Source organism: Magnolia sinica, chromosome 13, assembly GCF_029962835.1.
Source record: "Magnolia sinica isolate HGM2019 chromosome 13, MsV1, whole genome shotgun sequence".
NCBI lineage: Eukaryota > Viridiplantae > Streptophyta > Magnoliopsida > Magnoliales > Magnoliaceae > Magnolia > Magnolia sinica.
Window position 1 is genome coordinate 49,762,726 of NC_080585.1, and position 26,785 is coordinate 49,789,510.

The 26,785-nt window shown below is 42.0% G+C and overlaps 1 protein-coding gene across 1 annotated transcript in view; it reads right to left on the reverse strand.

Annotated features, from left to right (window-relative positions):
• Positions 1–6,866: 6,866 nt before the first annotated feature.
• The window catches only part of LOC131223755 (reticulon-like protein B5), a 36,537-nt gene continuing 16,618 nt past the window's right edge, over positions 6,867–26,785 (reverse strand). The window contains exons 3-6 of the mRNA XM_058219255.1: positions 9,455–9,635; positions 8,749–8,890; positions 8,337–8,406; positions 6,867–7,100 (exon numbers count right to left, since the gene is read on the reverse strand). Coding sequence (XP_058075238.1) covers positions 6,931–7,100; positions 8,337–8,406; positions 8,749–8,890; positions 9,455–9,635 — 563 coding nt within the window. The 3' untranslated portion in view covers positions 6,867–6,930. The remainder of the gene's footprint in view (positions 7,101–8,336; positions 8,407–8,748; positions 8,891–9,454; positions 9,636–26,785) is intronic.

Sequence of the window (26,785 nt, forward strand, 5' to 3'; positions counted from 1 at the left end):
ATGAGATTTATGTTTAAATTGGTTGTCACATGCTGCTTGGACTATCACATATGAATGCCTATTATGTTTGAGTACGATTGGGATTAATACGTAGTCCAGGCAATCGATAATGGTTTATGATCAGTGGTCGAACTAGTTTCGCCACGATGGATACGTTTGATGAATTTGTGTTGTAAGATGATTATGACAGTGGTTAGGCCACAAGGAGTGCATGTACGCTCCGTATCGATTAATTCAACATACGCTTGTACCAGTCGAGCTTGTCAAGTAACCCGATTGGCCTAATGTATGTTCACCATGTATGGACGCTACTGTTTGAATCTAAGGTACCACTTACTATTGAAAAACCTGTTTAACCTTGGTACCATGATCCTCTAAGACTCATGAGCCGGGCATGGTGGTATGGGACATTGGGTCAAGCTTTCGGCCTATGCTGGGGTGACGAACCTCCCCGTAGTGTCCAGTGAGCAAACCAAACTCGTGAGCTGAATACGATGGTATGAAACACTGTATTCGAACTATCGGCTTACGCTAAGGTGACGAGCCTTTCCCATAGTGACCTCGAGTATAAAATAGGCCTACGATCAGGTGATGAGCTCCTCGTAGTGACCTCGAGTGTGAATTAAGCCTACGCTGAGGTGATGAGCCTCCCGTAGCAACCTATAGTGTAAACTTGCGAACTTGCATATTGTATGTGATTAACTAGGATTGACGACCCTAGATGGATCATTGTTTGGGTAAATGATATAAAGAGAGGTACCTTAGCTTCCCAAACCTGCTGTATGAATAAGTCTAAGTAAGAACTTGGCTAACACGACCATGCACCTCATTGCATGTGCCTTTGGCGTGGGTGTTGAGCACAATAGGAGTTTAGCATGCGCGACCGTGAGATGATGTTGCAAAGGGAGTACAGGCGAGGGCATGCATTATTAATACATATCATCCTTGCATTAACCAGAGTACTTAGGAATGCTTATTGTATTGCTTTATCATTATTGCTTGACTGAATTGATAACATGTTAACCTTTGCCTTATAGCTCCACTGAGTTGATCACTCACTCCCACTCTGGGACGGTGTTTTAAAACACCAACCAGACTCTGTTGTAATTTCAGATGATGGCGAGGCTTACGAGTTGGAGTCGGCCTTCTGCGACGATGAGGAGTTTTCCTACCTGCAACTCTCTGGCGGGTGTATGTAGACCTGGAGTTGCGTCACCAGGGCTACAGAGATATGGATTAGATGACATTACACTTTATCATTTGTATATTTTGGAACTATACTTGTAATTATTCAGCCTGGTGACATGATCATACTCTGGGGTTTATATCCACTTGCACACTTTATATATCTATTAGTCTTTCGCTTGCTTAATTTAATCGCCTCTGGAGTATGATATGTTGATTTGGTATACTCTCATGTTTAATGCATAAATATGAACAAAATTTAATCATCATTATCTAAGTTGCATAAGTGATGCGTTGGAACTCGGGAGTTGAGCATCTGCTCAACCCTCGATTTCAGGCCGTTACATTCAATTATGTGCAAATTATATATCGGATGTTTCATTTCATTATGACAATGAAACCACTCTAACTAGAGCTTATAGCAGTACATATAATGGAAAGTCTTAACATATAAGTCTAAGACATGATTATGTAAAACAGTTGATTTAAGATGAAATCATTGCAATCTCATTTGTGAAATTAAGTAATAACTTGACTTATCCTTTTACTAAACCTCTAACAAGAGAGGTTGTAAAGACGACGTCTAGAGTGATAGGGTTGAAACTCTTCAACCAAAGTTTCACCAGTGATGGAAACCTAACCCAAAATTAGAAAATCTTTAAAGTTCAGGTTCAATGGGTAAAATAAATAATTAATAAGTGGAAAGCTTCAGAACTAAAATTGTAAATAACCTCAGCCAAGATGAAGAGTGTTTGTCATTACAAGTAAAGAGTCAAGTTTTAGAACTCTTAATGAAATTCAGTCTATAAGACAAATGTTTTAAATAGTAACGGAAACACTAGAAGGATTTTACCTATATAAATGTAGAAGTGATGTCGCTTCTAATAAGAGTTAGAGTTTTTTCTCGCGATCGTTGTGAAACAGGATAAGCACATAGCCATTAAAAGTGTTAAGCAAGTAATATACAAGAAATTATATGACGTGAATGCTATTATGTGTGTAGTATATTCGATTATATTATTAAGGAATAACTGATTCAAAGCAGTGGCTGCCAATGATTTTGACAAAACTTTAAAATACTTACACTAAGAAAATATTCAAATTGTAAAGATATCTTTAACTATGCATAAGAGTTGTCTTTTATCTTTGAAAAAATTTTCTACTATTTATTTTAAAGCCAAGTGAGAGATTGTTAAAATTTTGGATTAAAAATAAATAATTTTTTTTAAAACAATTTGTTTCCCACTAAAATGAATTTGAAAAAAAAAAGAAGAAATGTTATTTTTCTGTTTAGTCCCACATCGTCGGATAGAGTGGGAGAAAACTTTTGGTTTATAAGTCTATGACTGTGGAGTATACTTACTTCGAGATATAGAGATAGAGATCTTCGATTTACGTGCTCCAATGCGTAGCACTGGAACACACGCATGCACGCCCGCGTACTCGGATGTGGGCATGAGCAGTGTGGTTGTAGTGTAGTGGCGCTAGATGGCGCACTTTGCACTTCTCACGTGCACATCATGTTGCAAAGTGGTGATCGCTCCCTCGTAAACCATCACGAGATGGTGCGATCGTGGTGCAAGAGAGGGGTGCGAAGTGGTCTGAGTTTTATAGGCTGTTAGAAATAGTCAGATCAATAGATCCAAAACCATCGACCGTTTTTTAGAATGGCTAGTAACCTTAATAGCCAAAATAGTCCGAAAACGGATGACCCTTGGTGATCAAATGGTAAGATCATTGATCTAATGATCTGAAACATTTAGAATTTAGTACCAACAGTTAGAAACATTTCATAAATGTTTTGAACCATTGATGACCACCTGGCAATAGTCCACACCCCAGATGCTATATAAATTGGACCCTCTATGTTCGGAATCATCCAAGTTCAACAGATTCAATTAGAATATGATCTGATCTCTCTAAACATTTTTTCCTTTTAAGTTTATTCAACAGCATGCTGAGTGACTCGAACAATGTTTGAGTCACTGAGTTTGACCATTTAACGAATTTGCTAGAGTTCCAAACTATACTAACTGAGTCCTTGAGTAGGTCCTTTCGTGATTGCTGCACGCAGGACCTTAAGAAAAAAGACGTGTCTTATCCGGAAGCAATTCGCTTTTCCAGTGGAAAAAACATTTTCCAATTTTCCGCGGTGTATCAACCAAACAAAATTTAATCGTGATCCAGGCCATCCACCTAATAGGACCCACCATGGGTAAGCCATAAGGGAAAGTGATGTTGTACAAGATTCATTGCCCACAAAATGGTGTTGAAACATGGACCATTTGTTTTTCGAAAATGATGTTCTTCAAGATTCACTGCCCACAAAATGGTGTTGAAACATGGACCATTTGTTTTTCTAACCATAATTTATATGGATGGTGAAGATCCCTGAACAATGGGATTTTTTCATAGTAGGATGTATACTGTGAATGGTCTGGATCTCATCATGGGCAGAAAGAAAAGGTGTAATAAGGGTGACAAGTGTTTGAAAATCTCTATGCACAATGACCATAGAGCAAATAATCTTATAATAATATTCCCTGCTACCACAAGAGGTCTCAAAGACCAGCCAGTTGGACGACAAGTTACAGTCCACGCAGCAGATGACTTCCAACATATTAAGTACAACATCCATCACTTTTAATTTGTTGGCCCCACCATGGGGATCACCTAATGCAAAATAATAATAATAATAATAATAATCAGCTCCATATAATAATTAGGTGGACCACAACATAAAAACCAATGTCTAGCAATTGATAAATAGCAAACTACAAATATATGTAATCAGTCCACTTGATGAGTAGATGTAGCTGATTTTTGCACAAGGTAATCCTCCTGATAGGACATGAGACCTTCACCTTATATCAATGGTGAAAATTCCTCCAACAGGCCAGGTGGGACCATATGGTCATTAATGGCCATTAGATGGAAAATGCCTATGGTACATATATGAAATAAATATAATTAAGATAAGATTGGGAGACTTTTTTTAGGGGCTCCATCTTTAGAGAGTGAAGTACCGTAAAATACACTGTGAGGCGTAACTTGCAGGGTTCTTCACAGTCATGTCTAGTAGATAAGGATAGCTATGCATGATGTGGATATTGGGTTGGGCGTATGATGAAATCAAACAACTCTCCATACTCACTCTACATGGCCAGTAAACGAGATGAGCGCACCAGTTAATATAAAATGCATAATGAGCGGATTGGATCTCTCACACTTGCGACAGTGAAAATTTTCCACATTGATCTCTCTATAGGCTTAGTCAAATGGCTAATTCGTTGGTCCCACATCTACATATTACTCTACCTCTCATTTTCGACCCTCGACCATGTACTTACAGCAATCAGTGATCAAGAAAACGGGGCCCGGGCATCAAAGAATAATAGATCCATGAAAGGAGCATCCTCACCATACTCACCCCCAAAACTAATAATCTTTCCACTTTCGTATGCAAGGGATTTCAACAACAGCTACGTTTCAACCACGAGAAGAATCTGCATGTCTTGAATTATGTGGTCAAAGGATACGAATGTCCAAAATCTTCTCTACACGTGAAATGCTCTCGTACAAACAATGCATTGACCTGCGTTTTCACACGTGAGAAACCAATCAATTGATCCGGATGGTCGGCCTGATTAAATCCGCTCTTGATGGGTCACCATACACGTGAATAATGGCCTTTCTTTCTTTCAGTCCATAGATGGATGATAAGAATTACGTGAACAGAGCAATTGTTCGCGGTTCATGAACTGTGTGGGCTTGATAGAATTGACGGTCCAGATGTGCACGACATTGATTGGAAACTCTACTTGCAGAAATGCAACTAAATGCACTGCAAGTTGCAAATGTGGCCAGCAATGCTCTGGTGGAGTCCCTTAATCAACATATGAAGCCTGACTGCTCATATAAACTGAAACACGTGCCAACGTGGCACACATCTGCAAGATCTGTGCTTCCTACCATATGGGCCTCGCTGATGAGATCTCCTGGCTCAAAATTAGCCAGTTTATGTCCTGGGGTAACTTCTTTTTAAAATAAAAAATAAAAAATTTACGTAGCTATCCATTTGTGATGTACAATGTAGCCCGCCAGATCTTGGGGCCAGGAGATATTGTGGCCCACCTAACAAAAAGCTCCAATCTCACACGTGTCCACAAACATAGTTAAGCGTACGTTAGTCACAACTTGCCATCTTAAGTTAAACTAAAGCGATATGTAACTAGTCTTTTGTTCAATATCAAATCTCAACCGTTAGATCTGTGGGTCTTTAGAAACTTGGAGATGAACTATCGTCCCAGACCGACACATATCGGGATATCACCTGATACGTAAGTCGATATTGGTTGCGAATAATACGACACGCAAAAGCAATTTTTGATCCTTTAGAACAACCCAAATTACCTAATACTACAGGGATACAATGGGGGGCAATGAGCATTGAGCACAGAGAGAGTTGGTGGCGATGGCGACAATCTTTTCTTCTCTTGAACAAACTAGGGTGTGGGCCCTAGACTAAGATGATTGGTCCACCTCTTGAATTTTCCCTCTTCTTTTGGTGTGGGCTTGAGGAGGATTTGAGTGATACTTGTGTGGACCCAACCTGTGAAAACCGTGAATTGGGTACAACTCAGTGAGACAGCAGGAGGATCAATGTACAGTCACGCCTAAAAACATACATCAATTCACTTAAGAGCTCAACTGACGACGGTAGATGACAAATAAACATGCTAGACCCCACATTCCATCGACATTTTCTATGGTTGGCTGGCCCATCAGAGGTAGGACCTACCTGATGATCGGTATCAGTTCAACCATTCTAGTTTTTGTCACTGAACTCATTGTCAACAACTTCCAGGGCAACCAACCCACATACACAGCTTCTCTGGTAAAAGAGTGAGAGTTCCCACGAAATCTGAGCACTAGTTGTCTTAACGGTCAACCAAGCAACATCCTCATCCAATAACCAGACACGACACGACACAACACGACATGAGGACTGCATGCAATGGGTTTTCTCCTCTCTTTTTTTTTTTTTTTTTTTTTTCTTTGTTTGGCTGTGGTCCACCAGGCAGACACTAGAGCTCTCATTAGTTGAATCATTGGTACGGATTTAGAATTAAACAAAACCAATGGGTTATATATAATGAAATTTAAAAAAAAAAAATTAAAAAAAAAAAATTTTAAAGGGAAAAAGAAAACATATTCCAGCAGTTACTGGGCCAATGAAAAAGGCCAAAATCAACCACGTCCATATCAAAAAACTATGTTTTCCACACTCCCATGTTTTTTCACCATCACTTTCAGACGCTTGAGTTGATCTCACAGAGTCTCATTCTAACTGAAAATCAAAACACTTCCCTGAGCAATTCAACACTTCATTAACACCCACCTCTAACACGAGGTCCATCTTTTGCAAATAGCGCCTCTAAAACAAGGCCCGCCTTTTGCATAGTTGTCCCTGAACAACCCTGGGCTCAGGATATCCTCCTCAACCCATGCCTTTCTAGTAAACTTAAAACTCTAACCAGAAACAGGAAAAACAAAAAATGCAAACATAGAGGATATTCTTTGTTGCAAATAATAAAAAAAAAAAAATGCAAACATACAGGATATTCTTTGTTGCATAAAAATAAAATTTAAAAAAAAAAAATTTTTTTTTTTTTAAAAAGCCAGCTAGTGAAATCTTTGAAAACGAGTACCTATTCTACTTTTTTAATCTTTTGGTTGCATCTCTCAATGCTGCTTCTTGACCTTGAATGGCCCCATTGGGAGCTTCCGGAGCACCTTGGCGTCCAACACTGCATACTGCTTGTTGATTTCAACCATCGCCTTCTTAGCAAAGGTATCGACGAGGTCCTCATGCTTCTCATAGAGGACTGGTACCGTGTGCAGAATCACAAACACTGCACACACAAGGAGAAAAGTGATGGGAGATATATACTAACAAGCTGCATGTACTTGCATCTGATAAGCTAGAAACATCATATGAAGCACTAATCACAACAGGGGATTGTCCACATGGTTGGAGTATCCAAACCATCTGTCTGGTTGCTCCAACAGCTGGGTGGTTATGGCTAGAAAATCATGCCCACTGATGGTCGTCACCACCTTCATGGGTGCCAACCAATGTTTAGAAACTCAGACAGGACCTCAACCTGTTTTTGTGGGCGGTTGGGTCCAAAACTCCAGTTGAATAGGCCAGATCCTTTGGCCCATTTCGCCCTGGAAATCTGATGCATTAATAAAATAAAATTAATTTTTTTTAAAAAAAAAAAAAAAAAAGTAGATCTAACAGCAACTCTGCTATTAGCAGAGTGGTTAATCATCTGCTTTTCTGACAGAGATCTAGGGTTCGAGCTTAGACAGGTGAGTTGCATCTTCTTTTCGGAAAACAACTATGCCTGTGAGGGGCCTGTTTTTCAAAAAAAAAAAAAAAAAAAACGATAAAAAACAATCAGCGCCATACCAAACTCACGTGGGTCAAAATCACACAGAACAATGTATAATAATGCCTGAAACTTCTAAATTCAGTGGTGTGACCTGCCTGAGTTTTGAGTCAAGCTAATCTTTGGGTTGTCCCTTCATCCTGGTGAGTCCCACCTGATGAACAGGTTGGATAGAAGATACAATAATGGGCCACACACAAATCTCTGGTTAGTGTTCCCTTCCCATTGCACCACATGGTGTGGCCCACCTGGGTTGTGGAAATTCTAGATTGATGGATTGAACAGTTGAAGTGGCAAATGTACAAAAAAAAAAAAAAAAAAAAAAAAACAGAAGGTCAAAGTGGCATGCTGCCACTAGGAGCACTGTAACTTGTAGTTCTCAGAGGCACTGTTTACATATCTCACAACTCACACAGATCATGATGATTATTACACAACGTAATCAGGTTCAGAAGTGACATTGCAGCTAAGGCTACATTTGCTGAGTCAAAGGCCCTATATTACAATAACACAAGCCACAAATTCTAGTGCAAATAGTGCAAATAAAAGGTGAACCAAAATTCATCCATCAAACAAAAACAAAATAGTGCAAATAAAAGGTGACAAGAAATCAAGCATTAAGAAGTCATGGGCAGTACATATAAGTAACAGATCACATGTTGCAAGTTGGAAGAAAGAAAGTGGGAAGCTGACCTAAATAGAAGAGGGTCAAGAATGTGAACCAGCTGCCGACTACAGAGAGAATCCACAAGCCTGTCACCACCTGAACATCGGATTTTACCATCATTTAGAAGGGGGAGGGGGGGATTTGGTGGTGCCCACAAAACCCATTGGGGATCGCTTGTTGTCTTTGCAGGTGGAGGTGGCAATGGGACCAGCCCGGCCCGACCAGATCAAAATCCAGGCCAGAGGCCTCCCCATTGCCAGGACTACTTGCAGGAGGAAATCTCACAAAACAGAACTGACACGCGAAATTCAGGTATAGGTTTTGCCGAGTTTCCTCCTACAAGACAAGCAGCATCAGGGCTGGCACTGCTGCATTTGAAACCTCCTTATTCCTCCCAGAAATTTAACCAAAACTGGCCTACACCTTAAAAAATGTTACCATAAGAAGTTTCTTCAAGTCCCTTCCAGCAGCCACATTGCGAAAAGTTGCAAAAGCTCGGTTAATTTCAAATCTTAATGACAGTGCAATGCTCACAAACAGGTCTTCAGGTAAGACAACCTCGGGAAATTTTGGAGGAGCCCTAGAGTTTCAGAAAGAAAATTTCAGAGATCAACACTAAATAAAGAGAAACAAGAGTTGAACCAATGACCCACAAAATGTTCCATAACAATCAATGGGGAGCAGAAAATCTGCCTGGACCATTTTGCCCAGAGGGGTTGTTGGATGCATGGAAAAACCACTAATGAAAAAGATGTCCATGTCCAGGCCCTTTTCCTCATGTTCTTTCTTATATTGTATGCATAAAAAAGTCATTCTTAGAAGTGCTAGAATGTTACAATTCCAAATGTCAAATATGAAAGTAACTCAACCACCCGCAATTTTTGCCAAAGTGGCCCATGAGAACATATTTTCTCAACATAGAACGACAACAGAGACATCTACTTTTCTGCAAGGTTTCCATAAACAAAAGCCATCCAAAACAACAAACCCCAATGTCATTTCAAATAGAGCTCTCTTTCTGTTTCAAGGGGCACCTTTCCCAGATATCCCCCTTGTGAGATTTTGTTCAAAATTTTACTTGCAGGAAACAAATGAAGTAATTCAAAGTAATAATCAAATATTAAACAAAAAGGGGGAAGATTACTTATTTATGGCGCTAGAGGCCCCGGACCAGCAGAACAATATCCCCAAAGAAAGCATCAGAGCATGGCAAACAAAAGTCAGCAAGTGATAGCCAAGCCATTCAAAGAGAAGCCAAATAGTAGTCGCACTGATTAGTATGCCAGCTGATATCTGCTTGTTTCTCCACAGTATAATATCAGCAGCTGTAAACGCAAGCAATGATTATTTACTAGCAAGCAAGATCGATTCATGCACATAGCTAGAGAAATGACAGTCAAAGGAATTAAATAATAAAAAAATGGCAGCCCCCAGATTTCTCAACTAAAGAATGCAAGCAAAATACTTTCATGTCCACTAAGCCCACCTAATCAACACGAACCTCATAAATTATGAAACCGCATATTATATGCACCAAATGTAAAATAAGCCATTCGCTCATGTTTTCCAATAAAATAAAATCACATTCAGCAAATGAAAAAAAAAAAAGTTGGAGAATTCATGTTCGACTAAGAAATCAACCTTTCAAGTTTTGATTCACATCCAATCAGTGACTGATAGATGGAAGACGAGCAAAATATGACTGTAAAAGTCTCAAACAATGGACGTTACCACAAAAAACAACGGCCTGCAGCTGTTATGCCCTTCAACATTTAGTTTCACTCGATCAGTCCATGTAAATCAAGCATCAGTTTCGCCATCATAGGCCAGAACTTGAGAGTGGTTATGATGAATATGCTCAGCAACCTTTCGAGTTTAGACTCACATCCCGATCAATGATCTGCTGATGGTAGACAAGCAAAGTACGACAGGAAGAGTCTCAAACAATGGAAGTTACACATAAACAACAACGTTCTGCAGAAAACTGTTGTGCTCTTCACTTTTTAGTTCCACTCAATCATCTGCGAAAATCAAGCATCAGCTTCACCAATATATTATTGGAGCAGAATTTGAATGTGGAAATGATGAATATGCTCAGCTGAGTACTAAGATCATTGTTAGGGTAGATTAGTATAAATCGGATGTATCTCTGGACTATCTCTTAAGATTTGATAAGATATAATCTCTCTTGTATATATATGGATCATTATCAATGAATACACAACTCAAGATTTCCACCATGCAGTCTCTAAACCTATCATGGTATCAGAGCCCCGGTGCCTATATGATCCATGTCCTGCACATCCATCAGCCCATCCTATATGATCCTCACACCTTTCGATCTCGATCCTCACCATGGTGGATGGTTGTTGTGCTATCCATCATAGGCTACATCTACATCCATCATTTTCTGCACCGTCCACCGTCTTTGACCTCCAGTAGATCAGTTTTAACAGTACATCTACGATTAGACCCGCCACCTGCTTCATCTACCCACTGTTCTGCATCACCCATCTGATCTTGCCTCTGATCCACCAATCTGGCCAGGGAACCCAAACCCATTAGCCCCTTCATTCATTGCTGGCCTGCCACTGAATCACCACCACTCCTAACCATTCGTCACCCATTGCAATGCTATTAATCTTGGCCATTGCATGACCACCTCCCTTTGCAAACTCACCACCAAAGGGCACCAGCTTCATGCAGATCAACACCACCATTCCTGGATTACTATTTCATATTGTCGGATGCCACCTCTGCAACCAATCCGTCTGGAAACCCACTGGCGTCAGGCCAAGATCCACCTACGCTCCAATTCCATCGGACATTGGCCTTCCATAATTCGTCACCCTTGGCTCTATTGAATCAGAAATCAAGTCGATCCGAACCCATCACTATTGAAAGTTAACCCACCGTCACTGCCATTGCAACCTGGAATGCCCATCACTACCATCTTCACCATCAATCAAATCTACTGGAAAGCCACCAGCTTCATCTCTCATCACTACACAACTCCAACCCATCTCCAAATCCAGTAGCCAGCAACCCAACAACCACCAAACCCATCGCCACCTCCACTTGCAACCTCAAAATCTGGTCCAAATCCAATTTGAACATAGACACCTTCAACCAAGCACAAGAATCACGGGCAAAGCAAAACAATCACTAGAAACTTTCATTCATTTCCAAGGTGCCTTGATACTACTCATCCTAGGCTCTTAAATAAGCTTTGAGACGTACAAATAAGGAAGATTCTTAATGTCGTTGACAACCAATGACTTATTACAAAAATAGATAAGTAATAAAGAGATGCCTAAGAGATAAGAATGCATTTTAAGAAGATTTGACTAATTTATGATTGCATAGCAAGCTGCATAATTAGGAAGCTTGGGCCTCCTTGTTGATGGAACAGTTGAGGGGGCTTGGGCCCAGCTCGACTTACATCAATTTTATTTATTTATTTATTTATTTTTATTTTTTTTGAGAGATAACTGATTCTTTATTAAGAAGAAAAAAGGAAAACAGCAAACAGAAGGGAGGCGATCAGGCCGATGAGGTAGCAGGACGATCACCCTCCTAAAGAAAGAAAATTACAACCATCTAAGTTAACACAGATAGAGGCCCACTCAGCTAAATAATGTTGAACTCTACATCGGACAGATTCCGACGTGTTAGAGATATCATTGAAGCACCTCCCATTCCTTTCTTCCCATATTGCCCACCAAACGAACAGGAGGGCCATTCTCCAAACTATAGTCTTTTCCTTCCCGAGGGAAGGGCCATGCCATGCTTTAAGTAACCGGTTCGTCGAGTCAGGAAATACCCATGAAAGACCGAACCACTGTAAGGTTGCCATCCAAACCCGTTTGAAGAAGAGACATTGAATGAAAAGGTGATCAACTAATTCTTCATTAGCCAAGCAACACAAGCAGACATTTGTGATTATCATTCCCCTCTTTCTCAAATTGTCTACTGTCAGGACCTTCTTCTTACCCACCAGCCACCTGAAAACCGCTATCTTTGGGGGGACTTTGTACTTCCACACATGATGAGTCATTGAGTCAACCGAGGGGGAGGGAATACTACTGAGAGAGCCGTATAAGGATGAGGTGGAGAACTTTCCTAGATTGTCGAATCTCCAAACAGGCCTGTCTTCTCCAGACAGATCTAGATTAGAACTGCTGATACACCCTAGAAGAGCTGCATATTCTTCAATCTCCCTATCTAGCAGATTTCTACGGCAAATGGGATTCCAGATTATTTCGTCCCCGCTAGTGGAATAACAGTCGGCTACCGAAGTAATGGGATTAGAAGCTAGGCAAAAAATATTAGGGAAACCATCTTTTAGGGCCACGTCTCCCATCCAAATGTCTTCCCAGAACCAAATGTTTTCTCCCTTCCCTATAACAAATCCGATTCCTTTATGCACCTCTTTTTTGATAGATAAGACATCTTTCCAAAGAGAAGAAGCACGATAAGCTGAGGAGTCTTTGGTCCACCATCCTCCCGCTGAACTACCATATTTGCACTTGATTAACGTATTCCAAAGAGTCCCATTTTCAGTCCCTAACCTCCAGGTCCATTTACCCAGGAGGGCCCAATTCATTTGTTTCAGATCTCTGACCCCTGCTCCTAATTTCACATGATTGCACACCTCCTTTCATTTTTATTTTTATTTTTTTTGAAAGATAACTTATATTAAGAAAGAAAAAAGAGAGAACTGACAAAACAGAGGGCACTACTGAGATAGCAGAAAAAGCAGAAAACAAAAGCTAAGCCTGAAGGAAGGCTATATCAACATCAAACCCATCCATATGGGATACCCATTCCGCGATCATACACTTAACGAAGGAAGCTACTATGTGAGAGGACTTCGACTCATTGCAAAAACAACAGTTATTTCGTTATGTCCAGACTACCCACCATATTGCCATGATTGCCATCCGCCAAAGGCCAGACGACAGCTTGCCTATTCTAACGCCATGCCAAGCCTTTAAAAGCGCTTCTACATCCCTCGGGAAACACCAACTGATCTTAAAGCTTGAGATGATGTCTGACCAAATGGAACGAGCAAACGGGCAGTGGATCAACAGATGGTCCATAGATTCTTCCACTTTCAAACAATAGATACAAGCATTGGTTAAAGCCATGCCTTTTCTTCCGAGGTTATCAATAGTAAGGATTTTCCTGTTCGCAGCCAACCAACCAAAAACGATTAATTTTGGAGGGGCGTCATACTTCCAAAGGAAATGAAAACCCTGCGACGAAGGAACTACCGTGACTGAGAGAGAGCTGGTTGTAGAGAGATCTGACCGTGAAGACTGAGGATTTGTCCGCTTTCCACATTAGACTGTCCTTTAACATCTGATTCGGCAGAGCATACTGAACGTAGTCCAAAAGCTCAACCAATTCGCTGATTTCCCAGTTCTCCAAATTCCTACGGCATTGATTATTCCAAACCACTCTATTTGCCACGATAGAATAATTATCAACAATAAAGCTATTTTTCTTCACAGCAAGATGGAAAATGGATGGGAGCTTGTCTTTCAGAGGGGTGTCTCCAAGCCAAGTATCCGTCCAGAGGTGAATGCAATCACCTTTACCAAGGACAAAACCTATTCTTTGAAGAACCTCTTCTTTCAGGCGATAGATGCCTTTCCAAATGGCAGACGCCCTATACAAGGAAGACTTCGAAGTCCACCAACCTCCTTCCGAACTCCCATATTTTCCTTTGATAATTTTGTTCCATAAACTATTCTTTTCCGCCCCAAGTCTCCAAATCCATTTCCCTAGGAGGGCCCGATTCATCGTTTTTAAATCCTTTATGCCAGCACCCCCGTCCTTAATCGGCATGCACACTTTTCTCCACTCCATCAAGTTGAAACTCTTCCTGTCTTCCTTGCCTCGCCAGAGGAAATTACGCCTGAGGGAGTCTATGATTTTAAGGACCTTAGCAGGGCAGCGAAACAAAGACATGAAGTAGGTTGGAAGATTGGATAGAGCTACTGTGATGAGCGTGAGCCGACCACCGATAGTTAGGTAACGACACTTCCACGTGGTCAGGTGATGATGGAATCTCTGTATGACCTTTTCCCATTGCCATATTTTTGGCCGGCCGATGCATAGAGGGAGGCCTACGAAAGTAGCAGGAAGAGATCTCGAGGAGCACCCCATAAAATCAGCCATATCGCTAACCTCCTCATTGTCCATGTTGACTCCATAAATTATGGATTTGAACATGTTTACCTTCAGCCCTATAACTGCTTCAAAGCATCTAATAATTGTGCACAGATTTGAGACAATTTCAGTGCTGGCCTCAGAGAATATTAGGATATCATCCGCGAACTGCACATGAGAGATTGGATCAAGTAACCCTTGCATCTGGACACCCCTGAGTATACCTTCCAAATGGCCTTTAAGAAGCATCGAAGATAAGGCTTCGGCAATAATTAGAAAAAGAAAAGGAGATAGAGGGTCTCCTTGTCTTAGGCTGCGTGAGCTCTTGAAGAAGCCTTTCGGCGTTCCGTTCAGAAGAACAGAGAACCGCGCTGAACTGATGCATTCCTTGATCCATTTCCTCCATAATTCACCGAAACCCATACACTTGAGCATGTATAGAAGGAAATCCCAATAGACGTGATCGTAAGCCTTCTCCATGTCCAATTTGCAGAAAATATATTTCTTCTTCAATCGATAACCGGAATGGAGGCATTCATTTGCAATGAGGGAACCGTCGATTATCTGTCTTCCTGGGATGAAAGCGCACTGAATGGGACTGATGATTGATCCTATAACTTTCTGAAGACGGTTAGCTAGGATCTTAGCCAAGATTTTATAAAGGCTTCCAATGAGGCTGATGGGTCTGGTCTTTGAATTCTGAAGCACCCGAGAACTTAGGCACCAGCGCGATGAAGGTCACACAAATGTTAGTTGAAATTCTCCCCCTGACATAAAATTCCTTGAGAAAGTCCATCACCTCATCCTGAAGAAGGTCCCAGAAGACTTGAAAAAATTGAATCGGATAACCATCAGGTCCGGGCGCTTTGTCTCCCCCTAAGGCAAACACAGCCTCTTTAACCTCTTCTATTGAGAATGGCATCTCCAAAGCTGCTGCATCTGTTTCACTTATAGACTGGAAGGAGAGGTTATCCAGCCGCGGTTTGGACCAGCCATCATTATGGAGGAGACCTTGAAAATAGGAGATGGCTTCCCGAGAGATAATCTCTCTATCCTCAGATCATCTCTCTATCCTTAGATCAATTGCCATTTATCATTATGCTGTTGACGCGATTGACCCTAGCGTGCATACCAGCGATGCTATGGAAGTACTTCGTGTTCTTGTCACCTTCCTTGATCCATTTTGCATGAGCTTTTTGTTTCTAGGAGATTTCGTGTTGAAAAGCTTTGGCTGATAGCTGTTGATTAAGATGAATTCTCTTTCCTAGGGATTCCTTTGACATTGGGATGCTTTCTGCATGGCTGTCAATCTGTTGAATTTCCGACAATATTAAGTCCATCTCCACTTCCGATTGCATTCTTTCCTCCTTGTGCCGCTATCTGAGTTTTTCTTCTAGCATTTTTAGTTTGGAACACAGTCTGAAGCCTGCAAATCCTTGAGCCTGAAGGTCCTTCCACCACTCTACCACCATAGCTTTGAACCCTGCACGATGCATCCAGGAAATATCAAAACGAAAAGGCTTTGGACCCCAGTCTACCTCCTCAGTAGAAAGAAGAAGAGGCCAGTGGTCTGAAGTAGTCCTGGTAAGGACAGACTGAGAGGAGGAAGGCATAAGATCCAGCCAATCGGGAGAAAGGATAAAACGATCCAGCCTGGACATGGTTGGGGAGAGTCTCCCGTTCGTCCAGGTGTTGCAAGAACCGATTAAAGGAAGGTTGACCAAACCGTTGTTGTCAATCCAAGCGGAGAAGGCTGCCATGTGGGGCTTCATCTTAAGCCCCGACGACTTCTCGTTCGCAAACCTAGTGGTGTTGAAGTCACCAACGAAACATATAAGACCATCAAAACTTTGGCGGACAGTGGTCAGTTCTTCCCAGAAGACGTCCCTTAGATCATTGTTGGTGGGGCCGTAAACTGAGTAGATGAGGAAATTCGTTGCCGAGACATTGTTTGACAGAATAACTGAAATCGAAAAATCACCTATTACACTCTTCACTAGAGACCAGAAAGCAGATCTCCAAGCGATAATAATACCCCCTGAACAACCCGATGCTGCTTTAGCCACCCATTTGGCGTCCGATACCTTCCAAAGCGTTCTCATCAACCGGTCATCAAAGACTTCTACTTTGGTCTCCTGGAGGCAAATGATCTGAGGGTTGCTTCTGCTACAGGAGGTCTTGATGAGTCTCTTTTTTTGCTTCGACCCCACACCCCGAACATTCCAAGAGACCATCTTCACGGGAGAACTACTCTTCCCCGCAAACCCTTTGATCCTTCTTCAGGCCTAATATCAGCTATGATTTCTGGGGAAGTTCCTTTCCGATTCAGCTCCTTATTCCTACTTGTCCCTGGGGTTTGATTTTGAGGAGTTCTGTTAGGGTCCAGAAGTCTACCTCTATTTTCAACACACTGGAAGAGGGCGAGAAAATCTTCCGGACAGTCACCGAACGACAGACCGAGAAGCCTCCCATTGTGCCCCATCGCATCACGAATCCACTTCTTCCTATGAATCTTCTTGACTAGGGCAGCTCGTTGGTCTTCCTCTAACAATTTAACTGCGGCGTTCCCGTTTCGGATTTGGAGCGGCTCCGCTATTATCACCTCTGCGCCTGACGAATCTTGAAAAAGAGAAAGAAGGTTGAGTTCTGAAACCTACTGGGAAGAAAGATGCTCGGGGTGGGAATTCGTTGAGGATGTGGGGGATTGCAGGAATGAGGAAGAGTCGTAATCAAGCGTCTGAGCTTCAGATAGAGCATCGAAAGGGACGAGTTGCAGGTTCCCGAGCATATCTTCCCGCCCTGTATCCCTAAAGAAACCGTTGCATTCGTCCGTCGAGTGATCGTCAGAAGTGAAACGACGCTTGGGCGCCCAGGGATTTCGACAGAGAAAAGGAGTTATCTGGATTCATGCAAAGGGCCGGAGTCCGGTTCAGGTCAAGCATAGGATCGGGTCCAGCAACGATCTTCCGACCTGACGTAGTGAAATCCAACCCATCCTCCGCACCTGACATACTCTCCGAGCCGGGGTTTAAAGGAGGGTCGTATCCGAGGCAAGGATAGGCCAATCCGCCACCCATCAAGGGAATAGATGGATGGTGTTGATCTAAGGGACCCAAAACGCCTTCCTGTGAGGGACCTGGCGTTCTAAACACCATTGGTTGAATCAGACGATCAGCACATGTAGGCGTTGGATCACCCCGATCGACTTCAGTAATTTCCGAACCAGCACGAGTCCCCGTCTCGTTGCTCGAAATCCGATCGGTGGACCAATGATCACCTGCCATTCGGCCGCATGGCCCTCTAAGTCCCAACACTCTGACATATACAGCGTCTCGAGATGGAAGCGAGTAACAACGGCCACCACGTGTATGAGACTCTGGCGTTCTTCTGTTGCTGCAATTAATGCTTACACCTACTTCTCGAAAAATGGATGGTGGTCCGCTGGAGCACCTAATACCGGTGTCTTCACTATCTCCAGCAGTGTTTATGGTCGGAGCCGAAGGCTGAGGAAGCTCTCTGCTACGCCATAAATCACCTCATCGCGGAAGGGGATGAGATGTATTTTCCTTTTGGACCGAAAGCTCAATTACTCTGTCTTCCACATGAACTGAAATGAGATTAGGGAGGGGAGAGCCTTTCCTTCTGCTGATTTGGACACTGATCACGCCCATCTCCATACCCTGCTTCATTTTCAGATTTAATTCAATAAAGGAGCCCAAAGCAGATGCGGCTGCGATGAAGAAATCCTCGTTCCACAACTCCATCGGGACTCCCCATATGAGAATCCATATGTCCTCCATACCGAACAAGGAAAATTCATTCCAGGAAACCACTCCCCTAACAAGACCCTCCCTGTGGATCACCCCCGCCATGATCAGGGGGTCGAGATTTATGTCTGGTTCGCCTTTCACCCAAATCTCATTGTAGCCGATTGGACGCAGGGTTAGTGAGCCTGCGCTAATTCTTGTACATTCATCGATCCATTCGCGTATCTGAGGGATGGTTGCATTCTCTTGAGTTAATATCACCGCTGTATCCTTCAGTGCGTCTTTTGCTCTTAGCACGTCTTCGTTGCTAATCCGAATAGGGCAGGGAGACTCCTTACATAACTTTGGGTGAATATCCACCTGCTCTGTGTTAGAATCTGGCTAGGATAATGACTTTTGACTGGGTTTAGTCGGATTTATCAAGACATCGCGGAAAGAGGTGGTTGGGTTGACAGAGGTGTATGGTTCAGTTGCAGCCCTAGTATCCTGTATTGGTGAAGATTTCCTTTTCGTTTGCTTTCACTCTAGCCCAAATCGTGCTTGTTGCACCAAAAGTTTCTCTACCCCAAAACTCTGGCCGTGCGGCATTGATACAGCTCGCGAGAGCTCTTCCTCCGTGCTCATTCTGATAAGAGTGAAGCCCCGATACTGGCTTGTGCCTTTGTCTCTAGGCATGATGACGTCCATCACTGCCCCTGCTCTCCCAAAAACCCTTTCAAGATTGAGGGGAAACCAGCCTGATGGGAATCCCTTGACGAACAGAGTTGGGAGGGAGTCGTATTTGTTGCTCCCCCTCCGATTGTCTTGTGTTTTCCTTCCCACCTGAGTCCATTCATCTGCCTTACCAGTAGTTGCCATCGTCGTCACTTTTGTCGTCGTCACTATCGTCGTCATCTTGCAGTCGCCATCGTCGTCGTCACTGTTGTCGTCGTCTCGTTGTTGTAATTGTTGAAAAGGTTTGTAATGTCTTGCACCTTAACTTGAGAGGAATTTGCAGAAGTTCCCAAGCGCTTTAAATTACAACCATTAGAAGTGCTCCGAATGCGGCACTACCAGCAGAAAACAAGAGTGGAGGAAGCCCGATTAGCAACTGCAGCCACTTAGGTCCCTTCACATGTTTCTGAACATATGGAATCCCTATATTGAAACCATGAATTGCACTAAGCATTCCACCAGCTCCTGAGCCAGCCACTGCAGTTGCATCGTGTAAAACAACAGTTATAGTCCATTCGCCATTTACCGAAGAAGGGTGTATGATAGAGAGATAACGGGGGCAGCGAGGGGAAACGAGGCCGAGTTTTATCGTGGGCTCGTGGTACAGGTTACCAGACCTCAATTTCTCTTCATACACCGTTGTCTCCGTTGAACAAGGTGGAATTTTTTTCTTCTCCTCTTTCCCATGCCACAGAAAATCTCTTCTCAATCTCTCTAGCGTCGACAGGATCGAGACCGGGCATTTGAAGAGGGACATGAAATACAAGGGTCAAGTTCGAAAGCGCTGATTTTATTAACGTGAGCCGACCACCAAGCGACAAATATCTACATTTCCATCTAGCTAAATACCTTTCAAACCTGTCAATAACTTTGTCCCATAAGAGCTTAAGGGGCTTGCCAATACATAGGGGGAGGCCTACAAAGGTGGTCGGAAATTTTCCCATGGAGCATTCAAAGAAATCAGCAAACTGATGAAGCTCATCCTCCTTTACGTTCACACCGAGCATCTTAGATTTTTCTAGATTGACTTTAAGGCCCGAAGTAGCCTCAAAACATCTGATGATGGTTCGCATGTTGCTGATTTTATCAAAATCTGCCTCACAAAAAAGGAGGGTGTCATCTGCAAATTGAATGTGGGATATGAGATTATTCATACCTTTAACCCTGAAGCCACTAATAATACCTTCTTCTTGACCTTTTCTCAACATTCTGGATAGGAATAAAAACGGAGACAACGGATCTCCTTGCTGAAGGCATCTCGAACTGCTAAAGAACCCTTTCGGGGAACCATTGAAGAGGATCGAGAAGAAGGCAGACCGTAAGCAGTCTCTAATCCATCCATTCCACTTGGGCCTGAAGCCCATCCAATACAACATGTATTGGAGAAAATCCCAACCTACATGATCATAAGCTTTCTCTATATCTAGCTTGCAAAGAAGACCCTTAGATCCCGATTTATGACTCGAGTCCAAACATTCGTAGGCGATAAGAGTGTTATCGATGATTTGCCTTCCCAGAATAAATGCGCTTTGATTTTCTGATATAATGTTGCCTAGAACCCCTCTCAAATGAGACGTCAAGACTTTAGCCAAAATCTTATACGGACTGCCTAGAAGACTGATCAGCCTAAAATCCTTCAGCGAATCAGCTCCCGGAGACTTAGGAATGAGAGCAATGAAGGATGCCCCTAGAGCTGTCGAAAGACGACCTCTGGCGTGAAACTTTGAGAAGAATGCCATCACATCTTCCTTTATCACTTCCCAAAACGTTTGGAAGAAGGTGATCGGGAATCCGTCAGGACTGGGAGCCTTGTCTCCTCTCAGGGCATCCACTACCCCCTTTACTTCTTACAGCGAGAACTGCACTTTAAGACCGAACTGCAAAATATCTAACTTGCGACGCTGCCATCCTTGGGACGCTGCCCCCTGGCTTCCACTTCAGAGATATGATCGAAATGCAAAAAATCTCACTTGGGACGCTGCCATCCTTCGCTGTGGAGGAGATCAGAATAAAATTGAACTGCCTCTTACGAGATACTGTGCTTATCTTCTATTCAAACCCCATTTACCACGAGACTGCGAATTTTGTTGCTTCTAGCCCGAGCGCTGGCAATACTGTGAAAAAACTTAGTATTTTTATTTCCTTCTTCAATCCATTTAGACCGAGATTTTTGTCACCAAGATACTTCATCCTCAAGCATCCTGATTTTCTGATATAATGTTTTGCCTAGAACCCCTCTCAAACGAGACGCCAAGACTTTAGCCAAAATCTTATACGGAATGCCTAGAAGACTGATCAGCCTAAAATCCTTCAGTGAATCAGCTCCCGGAGACTTAGGAATGAGAGCAATGAAGGATGCCTCTAGAGCTGTCGAAAGACGACCTCTGGCGTGAAACTTTGAGAAGAATGCCATCACATCTTCCTTTATCACTTCCCAAAACGTTTGGAAGAAGGTGATTGGGAATCCGTCAGGACCGGGAGCCTTGTCTCCTCTCAGGGCATCCACTACCCCCTTTACTTCTTTCGGCGAGAACTGCACTTCAAGACCGAACTGCAAAATATCTAACTTGGGACGCTTGGGACGCTGCCATCCTTGGGACGCTGCCCCCTGGCTTCCACTTCAGAGATATGATTGAAATGCAAAAAATCTAACTTGGGACACTGCCATCCTTCGCTGTGGAGGAGATCAGAATAAAATTGAACTGCCTCTTCCGAGATACTGTGCTTATCTTCTATTCGAACCCCATTTACCACGAGACTGCAAATTTTGTTGCTTCTAGCCCGAGCGCTGGCAATACTATGAAAAAACTTAGTATTTTTATCTCCTTCTTCAATCCATTTAGACCAAGATTTTTGTCACCAAGATACTTCATCCTCAAGCACCCTGGTTGCATAGCTTTGAGTAAGGTGAATTCTTCTGAGATGGGTTTCTTCTGACATCTGAGAATCTTCAGCAAAGCGATCAATCGACTGCAATTCAGCTAGAATTTGGGAACTTTCTGAGTCCCTTTTCCTTAGCTTATTGCTTTTCCACCCCTTGATCTTCTCCTTGAGCATTTTCAGCTTTGTACTTAGCCTGTAACTTGCGAACCCTTTTACATTGAACCCTGTCCACCAATCCCTGATTATAGACTGGAAACCTTCAACCAGGGGATCTTAAATCTAAACGGCTTTGGCCCCCAATTATCGTACTCAGCATCAAGGACTAGCGGGCTGTCATCTGAGGTGGCTCTCGGCAAGAGAGATTAAGATACGAGAGGAAAGGCTTCTGCCTGCTCGACCGAGACAAGGAAACGATCCAACCTAGCAAGTATCAGAGTGGCCCTACCATTCGACCAAGTGAATCTGGAACCTGATAGTGGGAGGTCCACCAATTCCTAATCGTCGATCCATTGCAAGAAAGAACGAATGGAAGATGAAACTCTGCCCCCACTGGATTTTTCTATCGCGTATCTCGTAACCAGTGTTTAAATTCTCGACGACAATATCGAATTGTCGCCGATAATATCGGTATCGCTGGCTCAGTGATACCGAAAACCCATTTATTCGAATCGCTGCCAGATATCGTCGATAATGTCGCCGATATTTTCGAAGGGTGGGAACTGTAGCCAATAAGAGATGTTTTCGGCGATAAAATCGTCGAAATTAAAAACAAAAAACGCAAGAAAATACTTGTTTTTCACCCGGATCTGGTTGAAAATACGAATTTCAAAAGCCTCACGGCTGTTGAGTGCAGATCGGCAACTTTCCGGTAAGATTTAACCCAAAAAAATCGGCTTTTCCGTCGAAAAATCCTCTGGCAACTTCTCAAGAAAAAATCGGCTTGCGGGCTATGACAATCTTGAGATTTTATTGGAAAATAAAGGTTTTTTTAAAAAAAAATTGGGATGAGGGAGGGATTTTCGGGTTGAAAATCTAGAAATTTTGGTGGGAAGGAGAGGATTTTCGGGTTTTTACCGAAATTGGGGACGGGATTTCATTTTAAACGGGGGTTTGGGTTTTGACGGTGCAGGTGCTCCGTGGGCCCCACCATGATGCATTTGTTGTATCCATTCTGTCCATTAATTTTTAAATATAATTTTAGAGCTTGATACAAAAAAAAATAGGTAGATCTAAAACTCAGGTGGACCACACCACGGGAAAACAGTAGTCATTAAATGTCCACCATTTAAAACCTCCTGGGGCCCACTGTAATGTTTATTTGATATCCAAGCTGTTAATTAGGTCTTAAATACCTGGGTGAAGGGAAAAAAGAAATATTAGCTTGATCCAAAACTTTTGTAGCCCGCAAGAAGTTTTTAATGGTAGACCGTATACGTTCAATCAACATTGTGTGGTCCACTTGAGATTTTGATCCATCTCATTTTTGGACTGTTATCATAAAATTATCTATAAAAATGGACCAATGTAATGGATTAAACATATGCATCATGGTGGGACCACAGAGCACGGACCAGTGGTGAGGCTTTAAATCGAACTGCGTACTGAGCTACTCAGTACGCTTTTATGGTAGTGAGTCAACTCATTTGGGCCCACTGTTAATGTATGTAATTTATCCACACCTTCTATCCATTTTTTTTGCTAATTTTAGTGGTTGATCCCAAAATTTAAGTAAATCTAAAGCTCAAATGGACAATACCATGGGAAACAGTGTGGAATAATGATTTCCACCGTTGAAACCTTGTTAGGGCCCACGATTATGTTTATTTGTCATCCAACCTGTTCATAAGGTTGAACGGACCTCGATGAAGCGAAAACACGAATATCAGTTTGAGGAAAAGCTTTCGTGGCCTCCACGAATTTTTCAATGGTAGAGTTTCAATCACATTGTTTCCTGTGACATGATCCACTTGAGCGTTTTATATTCTTTCGTTTTGTGGTAAAGCCATAAAATTATGTATTAAAATGGATGAACAGAGTGGATAAAATAAATAAATAATGGTGGACCCCACAGTGTTTACTCAGTACACTAAGGGTACTGAATAACTCCGTAAGCAATCCGCTTCCTACCGGAACCGGATTGGCTGGTGTACCTCACACCACCTATATATCTGGTGTATTAACGTCAACAAGTTCTGTGGATCTGATCATGAGGTATGTGTTATATCCAAACCGTCCATCCATTTGGCGTGCTCGTCTTAAGGCTTGAGATGAAAAATAAGATAGATCTAACTATCAAGTAGACCACACTGGAAAAAAAAAAAAAAAAACGCAGTGGGAGATTAAATGTCTACCATTGAAACCCTTTTTGGGGTCACAGCAGTTTTGGATCAATATGAAATTTGTTTTTCCTCTTCATTCTGGCCTTTGTGATCTTATGGACAGATTGGATGGAAAATAAACGTTATGGCAGGCCCTATGAATTGTTTAACGGTGAAAATCAATATCTCTGCTGCTATTTGTGGTGTGGTCCAGATGATCTTTGGATATGATTCGTTTTTTGGATAATGCTCTAAAATGATCTATAAAAATAGATGAACGGTATAGATATAATAAATACATCACTGTAGGCCCATGTAACTTTGATCTACTTTGAACCGTCCGTACAAGAGCGTCCGTACAAGAGGAGCGTCAGTGCTCGTCTTCGCACGACACGTACCACACACCAGCTATACATACCTACAGCAGCTATATAGCTGGTGTGTGGTACACTAGCCAATCCGCTTCCATTTTGTGCACCTCCGTACAACCATGATGCATGTGTTGTATCCATACCATCCATCCATTTGGAGAGATCCTTTTATGACATGAGAAAAATAATGAGACAGATATAAAGCTTAAGTGGACCCCACCGTAGAAAACAGTGGAGACAGTGACATCCACCGTTCAAAACTTCTTAGGGGCCACGGAAGTTTCCAATCAAGCTTATATTTTTGTTTTCACCAGTGTTTCAAATAGCACTCATAGCGTAGTGGTAGCGTACGCTACGCAGCGTAGCGTGGCCGTAGCGCTATGTAGCGTCCCAAATTGTAGCGTACGCTACAACTACGTAGCGCGTAGTGTCCGTAGCGTAAGCTACAATGTATTTTTTTTTACCTTTTTATTTTTTTATTATTTTTTCTTTCACGTTTTCTTTGTTTCTAATGTTGAGGAATGTGACACTTGTATTATACTTGATACTTTTAACCTATGAGATTTTTATTTCTTTTCATAATTGTAACTTGTGGTTTCAATTAGACATTATTAATTAAAGTGATTTGCTTAGAAAGTTGTTGATGTGATAATTATTTGATTTGGCTTATATACGTGGATTGGCTTTTGATAAATGATAACTAATGACTTTTTTGAACATACTTATAATTGATAAAATGAATCATCTTTTAGGCATTTTTATATTTTTTTCCTTTTTTTTCACTATTTATCATATTTGTCCGATTTTTAAATTAAAAAATAGAAGTATTGTGTAGCTTACGCTACACACTACGGATTTACGCTACACGCTATAGAGGGTTGAGCACTACGCATCACGCTACGGCTATTTAAAACACTGGTTTTCACTTCATCTATCTCTATGTTAACTTGTGAATAGGCTGGATCTAAAAAAATACATCATGGTGAGCCCTATAAATGTTTCAACTGAATAGGCTGGATCTAAAAAATAAATCATGGTGGGCCCTATAAATGTTTCAACGATGGGTTGACTGATCCCACGGTTTTCTGTGGTGGGTCCACTTGAACTTCAGATTTATCTCATTATTCTTATAAGTTTGCATTTGTATTATATAAACTCATTTTGATTACTATTTGAGTGATTTCTTACGACAACACATGCCTTTTGGCCCCCATTAAATGGAAACTTATTATTTAATGCATTTTTTTTGCAATTTTTTCATTACTGAATATGTAAATGTGTATTTAGGCATGTCCCGAAGTTTCACTAAAAAATTCCACCATTTTTTCCATGTTTCCCCCTTTTTCCCTGCATTTCCAGTTATCAGCGATAACGATATTATATCTTTATCTTCGGGCAGCAAAACTCATAGCGATACCGACAACTCAAACACTGCTCGTAACATTGAAGTCACCCCCTTATGCACCATGAACCATTGACTTTGAGCCTAGCTTCGTTCAATTCTTCCCAGAAAACCTTTCCTTCTGTCCTCCTGATTTGGGCCATAGACTGTTGTAATTAGACAAGTGAAATCGGAGGCAATCTCTTTAAGAATGATCAATACAGAAAATGATCCATTCCGGGTTTGGAGAAGAGACCAAGAAGAATATTTCCACGCCACTAGTATTCCTCCAGCATTTCCAATAGCATCTAGCGCGGACCACTTCGCGTCTTTTTCTTTTCCAAAGTGTATTTAGCAAAGAATCAGTGAAATTCTGAACCTTGGTTTCCTGAAGGCAGATGACGTCCGCTTTACTTCTCCTAAATATATCTTTGATGATCCTTCTCTTGTGTTTGGATCCCACCCCTCTAACATTCTAGGAAATAATCTTTATTTAGGAAACTTATCTACCCCAAGATCCTCCTCTGATGCAATTCCGACGAACCCCATTGGACGAACTGGGACTCGTTTGTAGACTGTGAGGCTTCCTCTTGTTGATCGGCTTGGTGGAGGACCTTTTTGGAGTTCTCGAAGCGATCGGTGGTCACCCACGGGCATCTATGCAATGGAAAAGGGCTACAAAGTCCTCTGGATAGTAGCTGAAAGATAAACTTGTGGCCCTTTCCACATGGCCCATCACATCCCTGATCCATTTTTTCTTTTGGATGATGTTAACCAACTCCGCCCTTTGTTCTTCAAGATCCGTTCTAACCAGTTGAGATCTTCCCATTTCTTCTAAGATCGGACCCACTCTAATCTGAAGGG